A 21,589-nucleotide genomic window follows, 5' to 3' on the forward strand; every position below is an offset into this window, starting at 1 on the left:
AAAACCTCCCCTAGAATCAAATTCTATTGCTAGTGGAAACCTGAGAATTATTATCAAAGAGCAGTGTATGTAGGTAACAGATGACTGACAAATGGGAGAAAGGTTCCAGGGAGATGTCAGGGCAGGTGTGAGACATAGTTTAATTATTGTAGAATGCAAAAGAGATAAGCTGCATCTTCTGTAATGTGTCCTAAAAAAATGCAATATAAAACAGGAGTGGAGCCCTAACCAGTTTGGCTCAGGGGATAGAGCGTCAGCCTGTGGACTGAAAGGTCCCAGGTTAGATTCGGTCAAGGGCAAGTACCTTGGTTTTGGGTACATCCCCAAATAAGGAAAACACATGACATTTTTTCTTTATACAAGTACTTTCTCCTATATTCACTAAGGATAGGCAGTGTGCAGGAGGCAGCTGATTGATGTTTCTCTTTCATCGATGTTTCTAACTCTCTATCCCTCTCCCTTCCTTTCTATAAAAAAATCAATAACATATATTTAAACAAATAAACAAACAAACGAATAAACAGGAGTGGAAGGCCATCACTTAGGAGGGACAACCCTGGACGTTATTGAAAATGAAATTAAATACACTGTGATTTTATAAAGTTCTCTGAACCCCCCATAGCCATAGCCAGTTTTACATAGGATGTTTGGAGTAAAAACCTGGAAATGAACACCAGCCTCCTGAGATCGGTCTAAAAGATTCATGAGCCATCCTTCATGCCCACGGAAGATGTTCCTATAGCTTTCAAATACCTGTTGTTGTTGTTGTATAGTTTCCAAGTTAAGTAAATATGATGACTGGTTACATGCAGCTCTCTTTGTTATTGCCACCAGTTTTGACTCTTGCTTTGTCTGGACTAATCAGATGTCTATTTCCTAATATCAGTAAAGTATTACCTAATTTATTTATTCAAACTGAGCTATCTGTTGACTCCCTAGAGCACTACTCACTGGCCAAAATACACTTGTAGGGAGTATTTATTTCTCAGCAACACAGCATTCCCTGCCATCCATACAGTTATATCAGAAGTGGATTTTGCTTCATCAGTTGACGTGTAACAGTGAGTAGTGAAAACGTAGACGTAGAGCCTCTTTCAAGTCTTACCCTCTCTTCAGCATACAATGTATTTATTTCTTTCTCCTCAATTTTCTGTTTTTCTTCCTTTTCTTTTGGACTCAGGGCAAGAATAAGGAAAACACATGACATTTTTTTCTTTATACAAGTACTTTCTCCTATATTCACTAAGGAGATACAAACAATATATGACTGGCCAGTCCCGAGATCCTATATAAAAATCCATCCCACACTCCACTCTTTGCTCCTTGTTTCTGATGCAAAATAATTTGTTCTCTCTCAAGACTGTGCAAGACATACTTAATATAATAAGCAGTTAAAAGGAGTGATTTTTAGAATGTTTTCGTGGGTTGCTTGACACTTTTTCCTCTTTACTCCGAATCAAGAATTCCTGGAATTGGTGCTTTTTGGTGTGTGTGTGTCCATGTGATACAGTATAAATTCTTCCTCACCACACTCCAAAAGTTGAGTTATTCAAGGTTTTTCCTGGAAAGCTTCATAATAGCAAAGTCATAACAGCACTCCATCTATCTCCTGAATGCATTCTTTGTGCCTTACCAGCCAGTCTCCTTTATCCTCACTTCTCAATAGGTGAGGTTGCCTGGACTTCACCTTGAGCCAGGAAAGCTCTAGCAACTTAGTAGGGCCTCAACTGGATCTTTTAATTGGAAACAAAATAACACCCACAAAGCCTTCTCTGGAGGTTGAGATAAACATTCATTGAAACAGTATTTTGGATCCCCCCCCCCCCCGCCCTTTTTTAAGAGTGATCAGCAGGATTGTTAAAATGCACACATTCCAGAAATTCTAATCCTATCAGTCTGTTATAGGCCTAGAATATGAACATTTACCAAAACCCAGGAAATTGTAATACAAGTGATGTTTCTACTCTTACTCAGCAAAATTATAACATCTGACTTTCCTCTATTGATCAAATGATTTAGATTGTTTGTAAAAGAATTAAAGTTTTTTGACATTCAATTTAGACAAAGCCATATATGCAACTTTAACAAATTCATTTTCTAGGTGTGCACAGAAATTTTTTAAAATATATTTTATTGATTTTTTTTACAGAGAGGTAGGGAGAGGGATAGAGAGTTAGAAACATCGATCAGCTGCCCCCTACACATCTCCTACTGGGGACGTGCCCACAACCAAGGCACATGCCCTTGACCGGAATCAAACCTGGGCCCCTTCAGTCCGCTGAGCCAAACCAGTTAGGGCTAAAAAATTTTTAAAAGTACACAACTAACATATGTGTTGGTTCTAAGCCTAGTGTTATTAGAACTTCTGCGATTTCCTCATCTATTTGACATTGAAGAATAGATTTCTGGCCCAGTTGGTGTGGTTCAGTGGTTGAGCATCAACCTATGAACCAGGGATTACAGTTTGATTCCTGGTCAGGGTACATGCCTGGGTAGCAGGCTCAATTCCCAGAAGGGGGCATGCAGAAGGCAGGTGATCGATAATTCTCTCTCATCATTGATGTTTCTATGTCTCTTTTTCCCTCTCCCTCTTTTTCTCTCCATATATATATATATATATATATATATATATATATATATATATATATATATATATATAGCAGGTGGAGCTAATAGAGAAATGCCTATCTGGTCCAATTTTTGAACAGATATGTCTTTAGACTGTCTACTTCCTATTTATATATTGACTTTCTTATTTAGATTTATTTAGGATTTCTGATAAAAATTCAATTGGAAATGTCATAAAAACCTTATAATATCTTGCAACTATATCAGGGTGACATCTCCAAAGTAAAAGCAGTTGGTGTTACAGAGCATATTCCACAATTTATTTGAAATGCCAGACAGATCCCAAAGCCTCACAAGGTTCTTTTAGAGACAACAGATTATTTCTGTTCCAGAAAAAAAAAAGTGCATTTATTGGAGAATTTCCTATTTCTATAATAATAAAAATATGAAATAATAAGAAACTGTATCAGTAAAGTGATTGAAGGCATGGGCTCTGTGGCCAAATAGTCTGGCATCAAATCCTGCCAGGTCTGCCAGCTGGGCAACCATGCACCTCCTTTACCTTATTTTCCTTGGTTCTATGTTTGGATTCATGATCATACCTCCCTCATGGGGTTTTAGGAAAAGCTGTTTAACCTTTTAGTATCTTAGTTTCCTCCTCTTTAAAACAGTGATAAAACCTCTAGTAATGTTTGGTTGCTGTTAAGTGTAAATTTTAATATATGCACTAGAGTCCCAGTGCACGGATTTGTGCTCTGGTGGGAGGGAAGGGCCCTCAGCCCGGTCTGCGCCCTCCACCAGTCCGGGACCCCTCAGGGAATGTCGACTGCTGGATCAGGCCTGAGCTGGCAGTCAGACATCCCTCTCACAGTCCGGGGCTCTCACAGTCCGGACACCCTCACTCATTACCGCCCACCTGCAGTGGAGACAGGAGAGGCTGCCGCTCCCATTGCTGCACTCACCAGCCATGAGCCCGGCTTCTTGCTGAGCGGCCTTCCCCCTGTGAAAGTGCACTGACCCCCAGGGATCAGCTCCTGCATTGAGTGTCTGACCCCTGGTGGCTGGTGCGCATCATAAGTGACTGGTCCTTCTGCAGTTCAGTCAATTTGCATATTAGGGTTTTATTATATAGGAAGCTATTTAGTACGGCATGGGTTGAGACACATGACATTTAAAAGGTGCTTGGGCCGAGACCGGTTTGGCTCAGTGGATAGAGCGTTGGCCGCGGACTGAGGGGTCCCAGGTTCGATTCCGGTCGAGGGCATGTACCTGGGTTGCAGGCACGTCCCCAGTGGGAGATGTGCAGGAGGCAGCTGATCGATGTATCTCTCTCATCGATGTTTCTAACTCTATATCTCTCTCCCTTCCTCTCTGTGAAAAATCAATAAAATATATTAAATAAAATAAAATAAAAATTATAAATAAAAAAAAATAAAAAAAATAAAAAAAATAAAAATAAAAGGTGCTTGGCATATATTGAACACTCAGTAAGTGTTAGTAATTACTATAAAATACTAAGAAATTGAAAAGTGTTTTATTTGTTTTTACTTGTAGGTGAATAAGTATGGACAACAAAGACACATATTTGCTGAACTTTAAAGGCTATAATTTTGAATCTTCTTTCGTTGATGCTGACTTTCTAGAAAATCTAGATGATTTTGAAATTAGAGATGATGATGTCTTCATAATTACATTTCCAAAATCTGGTAAGTTTGAGGAGTGGACTACCTGCTATCAGTTTTCACTCTGGTTTGGTAATACATGTGTACAAATGAGCCCTTTTCCAGACATTAACAGTAGCCCAGCCTACATTTAGAGCACCATTAGGATTTTTAATAAAGTTAAACAAATCTCAAAGTTTTACTATAAAAGGTCATTAAAATGCATATATTGTTGTTTTTTAAGGCACCTCGAAAGAAACCAAATATTGAGCCAAAGCAGATACTAGGTCAATGCTGACCTGTTAGCTTTCTCTGAGAATGGAAGAAAACAAATTAAAAAACCCAGCAGGCTTTTGGTTAGCAGCATCTCTCAGTCAGAACTAATTCCTAATATGCTTTTCAAGTATTCTAATTGCTTTTATTTCCCTATAATAACGAAATACTTTTGAACTAAAGTAAATTGTCCTCAAATTTTACATCCCCCTTAAAAGCTTATCTTTTATATGTGCTTTTTAGAACACAGGGTGATTGGTGTTCTTGAATCAATGTTGTACAAGTGGTTAATATTGCTCAGAGATACATTGGAGTCAAAGTCAACACAAAACAGTCATTCCTGATTTTCATGAAAGTGCTCCAGTCCCTCCCTTTTACCATTGACTTTGAAACTGAGGACCCTGTTTACTTTCCCCAAATTAGTAATACAATGCCTTTTCCCTGGGTTTTTCTACTCTGCAAAATGTGTCAGCACGTTTGATATCAGGTGTTTTTTTGTTTTGCTCCCTTAGATGTTGGTGGTGCCCGAGTTTGCTTAGTTTTAGGTTAAGCAGCCCATAAGAATTTTTCCTTTACCCTTAATCCAGACTAAGTATTTGGCACACCACACACCAGTCCTTAGGCCAATCTGCTGGGTTCTTACTCTTCTTAGAGGGTATATTAGTGCTCTCCGGATTTACCATAAATTTTATCAAATCTACTGTGTCTATTAAAATCTACTCACTTGAGTAGCAATGATTGCAAGATTATTGACACCTCACATTCTTTTAGAACATTGATTATATATTCATGAACATAGGTGCAAAAATCCTAAACCAAATAAATATAAGCAAAATAAATCTAGCAATGTAAAAAAAAATACCATTGTGACCCGGTGGCTTTATTTCAACATTGATTTAAACATATATGAATGCAGTTCACCCACATTACTAGAGCATAGAAGAAAGCCTGAATTTTCAGCTCAACAGGTGCAGAACAAGCATTTAATAGAATTCAGCATACATTCCTAAGGGAGAGTATTAGCAAACAAGGGAGAAAGTCAACTTCTTTAACCTGATGAATAGACTCTAACAAAAACTACCATAGACATCAAATGCAATAGGGAAACATTTAAAATCAAGTATGAGACAAGAATGCCCATCAGTACTTTCATTTAGCACTGTATTTGGGGACCAATAGAATGTTAAAAAGAAAAGTTTAAGGGAGTCTTGAGCTCTAAACTGTCTCTATGTCCAAAATGCAAAGCTTTAAGAAAGTCTATAGAAGGAGAAACAGAGACAGCTGCAGAAAATCACACGAACAGAACTTACATGAATCACAGGGAACAAAAGAGCTGAAAGGTTAATCTAAATCACTACTATCACAACTCTTTTTGAGTAAAAATGGAACTTAGAACACCTAATTTTATTTTTACTAATTTTAATGTAAAACACAAAGAAAAAAAGTTGGGCACATTTCCTTGGCATATTTGGAGTGGTTAAAAAGAAAGAAAAAGCTCCAAATAGTTTTGAGATAGATGGCATAATTATAGACATTGTAAATAAAAAATTAATTCAGGGTCGGAAATGAAATTATTTCTTTTTACAGGTACCATCTGGACTCAGCAGATATTAAGCTTGATTTATTTTGAGGGTCATCGTAACAGAACTGAAGACTTGTCAACGCTTGATAGAATCCCCTTCTTTGAATACAATATACGCAAAACAGACTTTCTCAACAGACCGTCTCCTCGCCTCTTCTGTTCCCACCTCCCGTATTATTTAGTACCAAAAGGTCTCAAGAGCAAAAAAGCTAAAGTAAGTCATAGAAATAGCTTATGGACCTTTGGCACAAACAAAAATACTTTCTTCAAATATTTTTTTCCAGCCCCACTCATCCACAGTCTTTTAAATGCAATTATTATAAAACTTGATACTGTTTTACACATTAAATATATATATGGAATTATAAGTATATACATAAATTGGGTCATCCCACACATTGCTTGTAGTGTGATTATCTAGTATACAGCAACATTTCTTTGATGACAGCACATAAAATTCTATTTTTTTTAATGGTTTAGTAGAATTTATTGTATGGCTCTACAATGTTTAGTGTATTGATGGATAGGTAAGTTGCAGCAAATGTATATATTACATCTCAATACACATTGTTTATCTTTTTTTTTAATCCTCACCCAAGGATATTTTCCCATTGATTTTTAGGGAGAAAGGGAGAGATAGGGACGACAGAGAGAAATATTGATGTGAGAGAAACACATCAATTGGTTTCCTCCTGCATGAGCCCTGACCAGGGTCCAGGCCAGGAGGAGCCTGCAACCTAGGTACCTGCCCTTGACCAGAATCGAATCTGGGACACTTTGGTCTGCAGTCCCACGCTCTATCCACTGAGCCAAACAGGCTAAGGCCAAACTTTTTAGTGTTTAATATAAATTATAAAATCATATCTCAAACTAATCTGAGTTTGCATTTTACTAATCAATAATGAGATTAAGCACTTTTTGATATGTTTATTGGTCATAATTATTTCTTATTCTGTGAAATTATTAAGATTTTTGTCCAATTTTTAAATTTCATTGTCTCTTTCTTAATGATTTTTTTGTATATATTCTGGATACTAATAATTTTTGGTTATATGTGTTGTATTTCTCATATTTTGTTGTTTTTTATAACTTCATGCTATATATTTTGATTAATCGCATTCTTTAAAACTTAATACAATTTCATTGATCAATTTTTATTTTAACAGAAATAAATTTTTCCTGTTTAGGAAATCTTTTTCCTCTCCGAGACCAGAAATATATTCTTTAAAGATGTCAAATATTGCTTTCATATTTAAATCCTTAATCCATTTGTAAATGATTTTTTGGTCTGGTGTGAGGTATGAAGTAGAATTCCAGTTTTATACTATACTAGAGGCCTGGTGCACGAAATTTGTGCCCTGGGGGGTCGGGAAGTCCCTCAGCCTGGCCTGCGACCTCTCCCTGTCCAGGTGCCCTCGGGGGATGTTCAACTGATGGCTTAGTCGGCAGCAACATTGCGCTTGCCAGCTGTGAGCCCGGCTTGTGGCTGAGTGGTGCTCCCCCTGTGGGAGCGGACTGACTACCAGGGGGCAGCTCCTGTGTTGAGCGTCTGCCCCTTGATGGTGAGTGTGTGTCATAACGACTGGTTGTTCCGCTGTTTGTCGATTTGTATATTAGTTTTTTATTATATAGGATGGATAATTATTTGTTTCAACATCACCTGTTAAGTAGTTTTTCCTTTTTTATCTTGGCGTTTTGTCAAATGTCACTTAAAACTTACAGAGGGTACATTGAAACAATTTCTTTCTTTTTTAAAAAATATAGTTTTATTGATTTTTTACAGAGAGAAAGGGAGAGGGATAGAGAGTTAGAAACATCGATGAGAGAGAAACATTGATCAGCTGCCTCCTGCACACCCCCTACAGGGGATGTGCCTGCAACCAAGGTACATGCCCTTGACTGGAATCGAACAAGGGACCCCTCAGTCTGCAGGTCGATGCTCTCTCCACTGAGTCACACCAGTGAGGGCAGAAACAGTTTCTATGCAGGGTAATTTGTAATATTAACCAGCCTTACAAATAAATAATTTTACTTTAAAAATTATTTCTATATGCTTGTGTATGTGAAATGTTATGTGAATAAAGTTGATTACTTCAAAAGTCTTTTTAATAGAAAACAAAAATGGCTATAACCTAAATTTTCATAATAGTAGGCTGGATGAAACAAATTATTTTGTATTCATATAGTGACATATGTTGGTGTGAAAAAACAACAACAAAAACAACAACAACCTCTAAGGACAACCAAGAATTGTTAAAATTGTTTTCCTATACCCCCTGCAGATTATTTACGTCTACAGAAATCCCAAGGATGTTATGACTTCATACTTTCATTTTTCAAATCTGGTGGTCCGGTTTGAAGCTGGGAATGATATGGAACATTTCATGAAAAGGTTTCTAGATGGAAATGGTAACTATGAATTTATGCATTCAACTTGTTTATGAGGCCATGTTGCCATTTAGCCAAATTTTCAAACTTGGGGAACATATTTTAAGGAAATAAAGAAGAGTAACGATAGAAGCTGGATGCACATAAGTGGTTACTGCTCCGTTAATTTAATTTGCCACCCAATGGCCTTTCTATTCTCACCAGGACCACTTTGGGGATTGCTATGGTTGCAAAGGCATATTGTTTAAGAAACAGTTTGACCAGATCATAAAAGAACTGCAATGGTGTACCCATTCAAAGTGGACGTAGTGTTTGTGTTCTGTCATGGACTTATGGTAGGCTTTATATGGCAGCGGTGCAATATTCATCTCAACACTGAGGAGGATAGGTTGATGGAAGAGGCTTGTGGAATGTGGAACTGGGGCTCTCACTTATTTAGAAGATTAGATTCAGGTTCTGTCTTATAGATATCTGAAGTTGCTATCCAGACATCTTAAAATAGATAATAAAAGGAGAAATAAAGGCAGATTTTCAGGTGGAAGAAGTAAGAAAGTAAGGAGCTTCCCTTCAATCTTCACAATGAGTTGCTTGGGCTTCTTATTTTCTCCTTGGCTGCTTTCCCTACATGCATAGGAGAGGCAGATTTCCATTAAAATCATGAAATTGTTTCCCAAAGCACCATTTTTTACCAGGTAACATAGATGTCCAGTGGTGGGGGCTGTACTTACCTTTCGGGGGATTCCAGAACAGAAAAGAAAGTCTCTACTTTGCTGTTTGATAAGTGCAACATCTTACCTTGTCAATTCCCCTCCCCCCCCCCACCCCCCACCCCAGTGGTAGGAAGCCGTTGGTTTGATCACGTCAGAGGCTGGTATGAGCACAGACATGACTTCAGTATTCTGTTTATGATGTATGAGGAAATGAAAAAGGTAAGAGGTGAAGGTTATTTTTAAAAATTATTTCTTTGAAACCCTTTTTGATTTTGGTTTAAATGAACCACATTTTCCTAGTTTTCTTGGTACCTAACTACTTCTCATGCTTTTTTAGGGGGTTCTCATTTCCTGCCCGGCCCTTAATTATTGGTTTCCTCAGGGCTCTCTTCCCACTGTACACAGTCATTTTTTGTGGTTCCTTTTCATGCACCCATCTGTGTCTCTAAGGACAAACTCACATGACTAGTGATTGAAAAAAGAGAAAAGACACTTCGAAACAGTGGGGCCAACCCTGGCTGGTGTGACTATTTGGTTAGTTGTCATTCTATGCACTGAAGGGTTGCTGGTTTGATCCCCAGGCAGGGCCTGGGTTGCAGGCTTGATCCCTGGTAGAAGAGCAATGTTTCTCTCCCTCTCTATTCCTCTCTCTCTAAAAATCAACAAAAATATTAAACAAACAAACAACAAACAAAAACAACCCTGGGGCGAGAAACCACTAAGATTTGGCCCATTAGTCAGAGGTAATTGTGTGCCCAGTGATGCGAGTTCTTTGTGTTTTGTTGTTGTTTTTATTAAAGAGAATCTTGAAATGTAGCTTTCATGGAAATCACATAATATTTACATGTTGGCATCCAATGAAAACTGTCTTAATGCATTGTGTAAACCAAACCAAACACATTTGAAGTTCACTATTTTGTGATCTATGGTTGATATGTTGACTACCTGCTACATATCTTACTTACTCATTAATTCAAAATTTTAAAATGCCTATTAGGTGACAGACCCTAAATCATAAGACAAAGACAACTGAACCCTTTAGTTATAGAACTTATAATCCAACAGGGAAGATAAGTATTCATTAAGTAGGTATATATACTTCAATCCTGTGATAACTGTTATCAAGGAAAGGTGCAGGTATGATAAGATAGTACATGAAATATACTGATCTGGTATAGGTAATAGGCAATTGTTTCTGGAAAAGTAATATGACAACTTCAAGCTAATAGATATGAGTTGGCAGAGAAGTAAAAGACAAGTCTAAGCCAAGAAAAGAGAATGTGCAAATTATCTGAAGCCTCAGGTGCATGATAAGGAAGAAAGAAGTTAAAGAGCAAGGTGGAGGGAATGAAAGATTAAGATAGAGAGGTGTATACAGTAGGAGCCAGACCATGCAAGGTCTTTGTTAGTGATGGTAATTTCTTCATCTTAAAAGCAATGATGAGCTTTTTAACAGTTATTAGAAGAGTAGCATATGATAGAATTAGTATCTTTATAATGTAATTCCCTCTAATGGGTTTAAAAGTGATAATCCTATCTAATAAAAGAGAAACATGGTAATTAGCCGTATCTCAGCTACCCTTCCCATTGGCTAATCAAGGCAATATGCAAATTAACTGCCAGCCAAGATGGTGGCCGGCAGCCAGGCAGCTTGAAGTGAACAAGAGGCTTGCTTGCTTCAGTGACGGAGGATTCCAACGTTCCCCGCCTGCCTTGCCGGCCTCTGAGCTTGCAGTTTGAAACATTGTTACAAATATAGAAGCTAAACAAAACCCCAGAAACCTGCTTTCAGCCAGCCGGGATCTCAGAGCTGGAGTTGAAACAGTGTTTCGATTATAGAACCCAAACAAACCAGATACCTGCTTTCAGCAGCTGAGACCTAAGTGCTGGAGCAAAGCCTCAGAGCTAAAGCTGGCCCAGAATTAAAAAAGAAAAAAAAGAAAAAAAGGAGCGGTTGGGAGCTTCAGTCACCCGCCAGCCTGAAAACAGCCATCATCCCCTCACCCAGGCTGGCCAGGCACCCCAGTGGGGACCCCCACCCTGATCCAGGACACCCTTCAGGGCAAACCAGCCAGCCCCCACCTGTGCACCAGGCCTCTATCCTATATAGTAAAAGGGTAATATGCCTCCCAGAACTGGGATCAGCGGAGCTGAGAGGCCTCCCGGCACCGGGATCAGTGGGACAGGGGGTAGCGCCCAAACCCCCTGATCGCCCTGCGGCTCTGTGTGTGACAGGGGGCGGGGCCACAACCTCCTTATCCGCCCTGCTCTGTTCGTGACAGGGGGTGGCGCCGCAACCTCCCCATTGACCCTGCCTTGAGTGTGACAGGGGGCGGTGCCCCAATCCCCCAATCGGCCCTACTCTGAGCGTGACTGAGGGTGGCATCGCAACCTCCCGATCCGCCCTGCTCTGTGCATGACAGGGGGCGATGCCCCAACTCCCCAATCGGCCCTGCTCTGAGCCCGAGCAGGGGCTGCACCTAGGGATTGGGCCTGCCCTCTGCCACCCGGGAGCAGGCCTAAGCCAGCAGGTCGTTATCTCCCAAGGGGTCCCAGACTGCGAGAGGGCACAGGCCGGGCTGAGGGACCCCCCCCCACCCCCCCACACCCAGTGCACAAATTTTTGTGCACCGGGCCTCTAGTAGTAAATATAGGCAAACTAGTTAGAGACCATTTTGGTAAACGACTGTTTATTGTGAGTATAAATAAATGAAATGATTTGGGGATGTTGGTTTTGTATCTTACAACTTTGCTGAGTTTGTTTAATAGTTCTAACAGGGTTTTTGTTTGTTTTTTGTAGATCTTTCGTGTTTTCTATGTATAAAATCATGTTGTATGTGAACACATAATTTTACGTCTTCCTTTAAATTTGGATGTCTTTTTCTTGTGTATTTACTCTGGCTAGAACTTCCAGTTTAGGCTGAATATAAATGGGGAGAATTGGCATCCTTGCCTTGTTCCTGATCATTTGTTGTTGTAGTTGTTAATCCTCACCTGATGATATTTTCCCATTGATTTTTAGGGAGAGTGAAAGACAGAGAATGGGACAGACAGAGAGAAATATTGATGTGAGAGAAACACATTGATTATTTGCTTAGTGCATGTGCCCTGACCGGGCCCAGATTGGGGAGGAGCTTGTAATTGTGGTACATGCCCTTGACTGGAATCAAACCCAGGACCCTTCAGTCTGAAAGCTGAGGCTCTACCCCCTGAGCCAAACCAACTAGGGCTGTTCATCTTTGCATCCAAGGAGTAAATCCCACTTGTTCATAATGTATAGACCTCTTAACGCATTACTGAAATTGTTTTGCTAGTGATTTCTTGAGGATTTTTGTATCTTATCTTACATAAATAATATTGGTTTTTAGTGTTCTTTTTCCTGTAGTGTTCTCATTTGGCTTTGGTATCAGGGCAATGCTGGCCTTATAGAATGAGTTTGGAAGTATTTCCTCCTCTTTCATTTTTTTGAAGAGTTTGAGGATCGGTGTTAAGTCTTCTTTCATTTGTGTTTGGTAGAAATAACCAATGAAGCCACCAAACTTGGACTTTCCTTTTTTGTAGCCATTGTATTTAATTACTTGCTTTACTCTTTCCCTCATGAAATTATAAACTCTTAACAAGCACACATAGCATATTATTGTTCTCTTAAACTTCTCCAGCACCTATCACAGTTTTTGAAACATAGCATTCCTAAAAGTGCCAGTTGAATGAATGAATGAGTGAATGAAGGTGAGTTGTCCTTATAAAATCAAACAGTAGAAAGCTCTAACAAAGCTGACAAGCGGAGCACTCATTTTCATAGAAGGAATAGGGAAGTAATGTATCTTTGTCAAACTTTAGACTTACAATAAGTCCAATCACCTTCAGTTTTCCAATATGTGATGAAGATGTTGGGATGTAACTCGTGCATTCTTTGTAAGCTGAATAGTTTCTCATACCCACAATTCTTTCAGGATCGCAGAAGTTCTGTGCTTAAAATCAGCCGTTTTCTTGAGAAAGAACTGGGTGAAGAGGATGTGGAAGCTATTGTGGAACAGGCTACATTTCAGAACATGCAGTCTGACCCCAGAGCCAATTACGATGAGATTCTAAAATATGAAGTTGGGAAAAGAACAGATGAGGGACATTTTCTGCGCAAAGGTGATGCTCAGGGGTTTTAGAAGCAAAAGTGTTGGGAGTTCCGTGATTGCGCGGCCCCTACACTAATGAAGGCGTGTTTTTACCGCGTCTCTCTAAGTACTGTCATGTCATTTGGAACCTGGAGAGAATCAAGGATCTTAACTGCCAATGGCCCTGAAAAGTATCCCAGGAAAGTACACAATGGTTCAGTACATAGTCTAACACTTGAACCTAATTAATCAATATTGCATTCCTTCCTTTTAGTCTACGTGTCCCTACTCTTTAAAATTGGTTAGCAAGTCTTACCTGAAGATAATGTATACGTGTGACCAGGACAGCTCCAATTATTGTTTGTTTGTTTTTTATTTCTCCTAGAACATTCTAGAGGATAACCCAACATGTTTTTTTGTTGTGGGGGAGGGAGTTTGAGTTAGTGATTTCCTCATGTGTCATATTTCTTCAATGTAAAAAGTAGATTGCTACTTCTTGAAACCAATATGCTATGAATTGAAATATTCAATAACAACATGCAATTAATATTTTTAAAAACATATTTTATTGATGTTTTACAGAGAGGAAGGGAGAGGGATAGAGAGTCAGAAACATCGATGAGAGAGAAACATCGATCAGCTGCCTCCTGCACACTCCCCACTTGGGATGTGCCCGCAACCATGGTACATGCCCTTGGCCGGAATTGAACCTTGGACCCCTGAGTCTGCAGGCTGATGCTCTATCCACTGAACCAAACCAGTTAGGGCAATGCAATTAATTTTTATTGTGCTTCTATGACATGCCAGGAATTAAGAATGAAGATATTTTCCCCCTGATACTTCTTAATTTCAATTCAAAAAAATTTTTTTGATCTTTTAATGTACATTTTTCTAGAACAAAATTTGTACTTCTTTTATTCATATGTTATTCACTAATTTATCCCTAACTTAGCATTTGATGATGGATATTTATACTTAATTAATGAAGACCTTCTTGAAATTGCTCTTGATATTGCTATTTTTTTAAAAAGTGTTTCTTTTTTGTCCCATTTATTATCAGCTTCTAAGTCTCATTGCTTAACTAGACCAAAATACAAAGTAATTCTCATGCCCATAAATAGCTGGCTAACTGTTCCAAATGCCAATGATAATGTTTAAATAAGAAAATTTGATAGTTGAAGATGGCAAGTAATCTTAATTCAAAAATTGGCTTAATGACAGTTTCTAAGTTCCATCAAGTAAACCTGAAGCAATGACAGCTCTGAACACACTCTCTGACCTTGATTTCATTACTTGAAAATCTCTGGGTTTCATTTTTTTAAACTTTTAAAATGTTTTTATTGATTTCAGAGAGGAAGGGAGATGGAGGGAGAGATAGAAACATCAATGATGAGAGAGAATCATTGGTTGGTTGCCTCCTGCGTGCCCCACACTGGGGATTGAGCCCACAACCTGGGCATGTGACCTGACCGGGATTCAAACTGTGACCTCCTGGTTCATAGGTCAACACTCAAGTACTGAGCCCAGCGGGCCGGGCTTTTTTTTCAACTTCATTTATTTTATCTTTAGCTTTTTATTTATTTATTTTTACTTCTTAAATTATAGTTGAGATTCAAGATTATTTTATATTGGTTTCAGGTATGCATCGTAGTGGTTAGACATTTATATAATTTACAAAGTGATCCCCCCAATAATTATAATACAAACCTGGAACCATACATAGTTATTACAATATGATTGGCCATATTTCCTATACTGTATTTTAAATTCCATGACTGTTTTGTAATTACCAGTTTCTACTTCTTCATTCCTTCAGTTTTTCAATTTTAAAAATGAAGAAATGCTGATATTGTGGAGTTGTGTTAAGAATTAAATTACATGCTAGATATAGTTTCCCAAGTATGGTGCCTGGCATTTATATTTTTTTAAATTTTGTATATATACTTTCTCTTTATTTTATTCTTTCCCTGTCCCCATTTATTCCCCTATCCCATCTTCCACCTCTACCCACCTCTCTTTCTCTCTCAATCACCACACTGTTGTCCATGTCCATGAGTTCTCTTTTTTTTCTTAATCTCTCCACCCTACACTCCCAATACTTACCCGATACCAGAGTTGTCTGTCTGCTCTCTATCTATGAATCTATCTATTTTGCTTGTTCGTTCAGTTTGTTCATTAAATTCCACATATGAGTGAAATGATATGGTACTTGTATTTCTTTGGTGCCTGGTATTTAGTAAAATATATGAAAAAATTCTAACCTAGTCATCTATTTTATTTTTGTTATACCATCTCAATAAAGGTTATAATTTAATGGTAGTGGTTGGTGAAAGCATAATAGCTAAGGAAAGTGAACTTTAAAAGTGTTTTACAGTTTGTTTCTTAGTTCATTTCTGTATAAGGAAACATGAAGTATCAAACCCATGGAGAACTACCAGATATTAAGCGTGGCTTGAAGAGGAGATGAAAGTGGGTGGGAAGAAACTCTTGCCCTGATAGTGCCACCTACTCACCCAGGTGCTGATCATGTGCTTATTTCTAGGTACCGTTGGAGACTGGAAACATCACTTGACAGTGGAGCAAAATGAAAGATTTGACAAAATATTCCAAAGGAATATGAAAGATTTGCCTTTGAAGTTCATCTGGGATTTAAACGAGGAGTAAAATCAGTGTAAAAGAATTCTAAAAATATCTAACTAGAGAGGCTATTTTAATATACACATTAATTTGTGCTTCTTATGCAAATGTTAATTATAAAACTTTATTAATAAAAAATTAGTAAACTGTGCTTAGATTAGTTGCCAGGAGTTTGATAAACACTTTGAAATTTCAAATATTAAAATGGTTTAGGAGATAGACTGCATTGATATCCTGTATTATAAATTGAAAAACAGGAAGCATGTAATAGGAATTATAAATGATCTGAGTTTTCTGTAGTGTGTATTTTTTCTTTACCTACAATTAAATTGAGTATCAATGAAACATTAAAATTTATTGTATTATTGTCATTAAGTATTAATGACAATAATAAAATAAATAAGGTCAATAGTGTAAACTTTAGTCCAGAGGTGAATCTTACCCCAAAGACAAAGAGTATCATAGCGTCATCATATAGAGAAGATATTAAAAATCCAAGCATTGTTTTAACTCCAGACATGGTATACATAGTGTGTATGCTAACTTTACATTTTTAGTTAACCAGGTCACATCTCTATCAACTCTTATTGAATTATAAATTAAATATATTTTGTTTTATTTTTTATATTCAAAGTTTAGACCAATTTGCTAGAGCATCCTTTTGAAACAATTAGGTTCCCAAACAGTGCCTGACAGTTGACAAATCACAGTTGAGTGTCTCACCAAGGCAAGTCACAAGAAATTCTGGGAGAGAGAGAAGACTTCAGCAAAACCCATCTACAGGGAGAAGATTTCAAAGATCGTTCTGATAACCTTATTGAGAAAACGTTTGTTTTTCTGTCCTTCCTAGAGTGTAGGTAACCATGTCATATTTTGCTCTAAGGTCTTCGTTCTTGTTTTTAAAAGTAACCATTTCACTATGGATTCCACACCCTCATTAGTCAGCTGCCTTTCAAGAAACTTGCTGATTTTTAGTTCAGTGCTTCTGGGGTTCTGAAGTGGTTTAAGTTGATCACAGATGAATCCCATGATGGAGAGAAGACAATGTACATACCAGAGTAAAGGCCCACAATGTAACAACTGTGTGAATAAGGACTCTATCAGGCAGGTACTGCTCAGAGATGTAGGAGTGTTTCTAGTTATAGTTTAAACAAGTTGGGGAAGATGTTCAGGAATCCAGTAGAAACATGAGACAAAACTCTTTTCACTACACAGTCCATTCATTTCTGCCTACCACTGTGTTCATGAGGCCTACCCTGACTACCCTATTTAATAATGCAACCGCCCCAGCACGCCTTCAGACACTTCCTGTGATTACTAGTTTTCTACATTACCTTTTTATTTCCAGAACATTTATCACCTATCAATACACTAAGCAATGTGATTATGTACTATATACATTGTTTAGTGTCTGTCTTTCCCCACTAGTATGTTAGTTCTAGGAAAACAGGGATTTTAAAAAAATCTATTTTGTGCCCTAACCAGTTTGGCTCAGTGGATAGAGCATTGGCCTGTGGACTGAGGTGCCCCAGGTTTGATTCCGGTCAAAGGCATGTACCTTGGTTGCAGGCACATCCCCAGTAGGGGGTGTGCAGGAGGCAGCTGATCGATGCTTCTCTCTCATTGATGTTTCTAACTCTGTATCCCTCTCCCTTCCTCTCTTTAAAAAAATCAATAAAATGTATTTTTTAAATATCTATTTTGTTCAATGCTTAAAATGCTATCTGGAATGTAACAGTCATTGGGTAAATTTGTGGATGAAAGAATAAATAAATTGTTGCCTAACGTAAAGGGAAAAGTGAACGCCTAAGAGTAAATCACACCTATGTACTAAAAAAGAGAGACTCATGGACACAGACAACAGTATGGTGATTGCCAGAGGAAGGGGGGAGGTAGAAGGTAAAGGGGGAATAAATGATGATGGAAGGAGACTTGACTTGGGGTGGTAAACACACAATACAATATACAGATGATGTATTATATAATTGTATACCTGAAACCTGTATAATTTCATTAACCAATGCCACCCCAATAAATTCAATAAAAATAAAACAAAAACAAAATAAAGGACTTTCTAATCATTTCACTCACTGATAACCTAAAAAAAACTTCTATCTAAAAAGTCCTTAGGAAAGTATATTTTAAAAGTATGTTCTTGGTCAGTCTCAAATGGTCATATACTATGTGATTACATTTATTTAACACTCGAGGCCCAGTGCACAAAACTTTGTGCACTCAGCGGGGGGGCGGGGGGGGGCGTGCCCTTCAGCCTGGCCTATGCCCTCTTGCAGTCTAGGACCCCTTGGAGGATGTCCACCTGCTGGCTTAGGCCCGCTCTCTTAGGGACTGGACCCAAGTGGCAGTCAGACATCGCTCTGGCAGGCCGGCAGCCCTCCGGGAATGTCCACTTTCCAGCCGAGAGCAGGCCTAAGCTGCAGTCGGGCATCCTTAGCGCTGCTGAGGAGGCGGGAGCGGCTCCCACCACCACCGCTGTACTGGCATCCATCAGCCTGGCTTGTGGCTGAGCAGAGCTCCCCCTGTGGGAGCGCACTGACCACCAGGGGGCAACTCCCGCATTGAGCATCTTCCCCCTGGTGGTCAGTGTGTGTCATAATGACCAGTCATTTCCAGTCGTTCTGCTGCTAGGGTCAGTTTGCATATTACCCTTTTATTACATAGGATATAGGCCTGGTGCATGGGTGGGGGCCTGCTGGTTTGCCCTGAAGGGTGTCCTGGATCAGGGTGGGGGTCCGCTGGGGTGCCAGGCCAGCCTGGGTGAGGGACTGATGGGTGTTTGCAGGCTAGGCACACCCCCTTCAGGGTGGGGTCCCCACTGGGGTGCCTGGCCAGCCTGGGTGAGGGGCTGATGGCTGTTTGCAGCTGGTCACACCCCCTTCAGGGTGGGGGTTTCCACTGGGGTGCCTGGCCAGCCTGGGTGAGGGGCTGATGGCTGTTTTCAGGCTGTTCAAGCCCCCCCAGTGGGAACCCTCATCCTATGGAGGTTTGGCCAGCCTAGGTGAGGGGCTGATGGCTGTTTTCAGGCTGGCCACACCCCCTTTAGGGTGGGGGTCCCCACTGGGGTGCCTGCCCAGTCTGGGTGAGGGACTGAGGGCCGTTTTCAGGTTGGCCAAGCCCTCTGGCGATGGAAGTTCCCAGCCTCTATTTTTTCTTTTCTTTTTTTTTTTTATTCTGGGATTTATTTACCTTCTATAATTGAAACTTTGTAGCCTTGAGAGGAGCTCAGAGCTGGCCAGGGCAGGCGGGAGGGAAGCTTGGCTTCCTCCATCACCAGGGGCAACCCACTCCTGCTTGCTCCAGCTCAGGGCCACAGCTGGCTGAAAGCAGGTATCTGGGTGCCGGGAGCCGGTCCATGCTTGCTGTTTCAAGGGACCTGGCATATATGGCATACTGTTCTTAATATGTTTGCTCACCTTCTTGGCACTATGTGTTTTAACCAAGGTCTCTGAGAAAGGTTGTTTCCCCAGGTAGGGATTTTCCCCTGAAGTTAGGGAGGGAACAAAACCTCTTAACTAGTGCCAGGTGGGTAATTAATCACTTTAACTACGAACAATCATGCTTAAGCTACATAATCTTTACTCCCTGGAATGGAGATAAGAAACGCCCTAACCTTTGTAATAGAGATTGATAGGATTGAATCAACTGGTATAAATACAGATGTAACAAGACAGTAAGACACAGAACTTAGAATACGGAACCAAGAGAGACGGAACCTAGGCACAGAACCTACACAGAACGTTCTCTAGAGACAGAAGAACTTCGCTGGAGAGAACATGGCAAAAGATCCTGGACAGAAACTGGCCTCAGAACGTAGAGACAGAACCTAGCGAGAGAACATGGCAAAAGATCCTGGACTGAACCTGACTACAGAAATTGGCAAGAGAACCTGACTAGAACCTGGTGACTGAACCTGGCTGGATAACCTGGACAGAACCTGGCTGGAGAACCTAGCGAGGGAACATGGCTACAGAACCTGGCTGGAGGACCTGGAGAACCTGCCAGGAGAACTTCTCTATGCTGATCAATAGAACCTGGCTGGAGATCCTAACCAGAACTTTGCTGGAGATCCTGACCAGAACTTGGCTAGAGATCCTGGCTAGGCTGCTGATCAACTGAACGCTGTCTCCATGTCATTCCTTCTTCGCCGACTCCGTCCACACCTTTGGGGACCCCTGGACCTGCTGGGGTTGGACCCCGGCATCTGGGGTTTATTTACCTTCTATAATTGAAACTTTGTTGCTTTAAGTGGAGCTCAGAGCCTGGCCGCGGCAGGTGGGAAGCTTGGCTTCCTCCATCATTGGGGCAACCAAGCCTCCTGCTTGCTCCAGCTCTGTGGCTGCCGACCGCCATCTTGGTTGGGTTAATTTGCATATAATCACTCTGATTGGCCGATGGGCGTGGCTTAAGGCATAGTGAAGGTATTGTCAATTTGCATGTTTGTCTTTTATTAGTGTAGATTCTTGAAATAAAATTGAAGAGATGGAGAACAGATTACTAGTTGCCAGAATTGTGGTGGTGATTACTATACATGCGAGAAAATTGCATTGAACTATACCCACAGACACACACATACACAAGTGCTTGTAAAACTGCCGAACTCTGAATAAGCTCTGGGAACCATGAATGTCAATTTCCTGATAGGGATCATGTGTTGTAGTTATGCAAAATGTTACCATGAGGAAGGGAGTGGGAGAGAGAAACATCAGTGATGAGAGAGAATCATCTGTTGGCTGCCTCTTGCATAGCCCCTACCGGGGACTGATCCTAGAACCCAGGCATGTGCCCTGACTGGGAATTGAACCATGACCTCCTGGTTCATAGGTCGATGCTCAACCACTGAGCCATACTGGCAGGGCTAGTATAGAGATTTTAAGAGTATTCTCAATTCCCCTCTTTTGTCTCTTATTACATTACTGTCATCATTTAATTTGTCTATAAGCTATATTCATTCAATACATTGTAATTCTAGTTTATCTTTTATTTTGTTTTTGCATGAATTTAAAGAGTTCTAATCTGGGCAATCTGACTTCAAGGAGTCCCTGAACCAGCAAACATTACTTGCAACATATTGCCTGCATGCACCCATGTGTATTTTGGGGAAGAGTAAAGGTCCCCAGCTTTTATGAATTATTGAAGGGTTCTGTGCTTCTCCCACCCAGTTGGGTGTGAGGGGAGATAAATAGTATATTCTTCCATGAAGTTAGAATTTATTACCAACGTGCTGCTAATTGGAAATCATATCAATGTAGTGTCAAATACCAAGTGTTAATTGGTTTATTTTTTTAAAAAGAGATGCAGTGCAAGTTAACATTAAAGTATTTAATTAATTTACAGTTTTTAGTCAAGGCTAGATACGGTTCAATCATATGTACCTTCTTCATGTTGGTGACCAAATAACATGAGTTAATAGCCATACTCATGACCTTAAATATTGCAAAACTATGAATTCACATTTATATTCTAAACAAGGATTATACTATAAAAGTATGTTTTAGGTTAATTTGGACTTCAATTATTACAAAACAGGTAACCCATGAACTCTCTTATTCATATAGTGTAACCTTCTGCATTGCCTTCTCCTTGAAGGTAATACTCTGCCTATTCATTTGGCAGATTCCACATGAGGGGGAAGAGCAAAAGTAG

General features: G+C 39.7%; 1 protein-coding gene across 1 annotated transcript; it reads left to right on the top strand.

The window, feature by feature from the left end:
- The first annotated feature begins 967 nt into the window (after nucleotides 1-967).
- On the top strand, nucleotides 968-16,686 carry LOC118660479 (amine sulfotransferase-like). Its single transcript, XM_036317945.1, has 7 exons — nucleotides 968-1,061; nucleotides 4,123-4,274; nucleotides 6,090-6,298; nucleotides 8,367-8,493; nucleotides 9,307-9,401; nucleotides 13,136-13,322; nucleotides 15,834-16,686. Exons 2-7 carry the CDS (start codon nucleotides 4,133-4,135, stop codon nucleotides 15,953-15,955), a joined length of 882 nt encoding a protein of 293 aa, XP_036173838.1. The 5' UTR covers nucleotides 968-1,061; nucleotides 4,123-4,132; the 3' UTR covers nucleotides 15,956-16,686.
- Nucleotides 16,687-21,589: the final 4,903 nt, after the last annotated feature.

Source organism: Myotis myotis, unplaced genomic scaffold (assembly GCF_014108235.1).
Source record: "Myotis myotis isolate mMyoMyo1 unplaced genomic scaffold, mMyoMyo1.p scaffold_m19_p_7, whole genome shotgun sequence".
NCBI lineage: Eukaryota > Metazoa > Chordata > Mammalia > Chiroptera > Vespertilionidae > Myotis > Myotis myotis.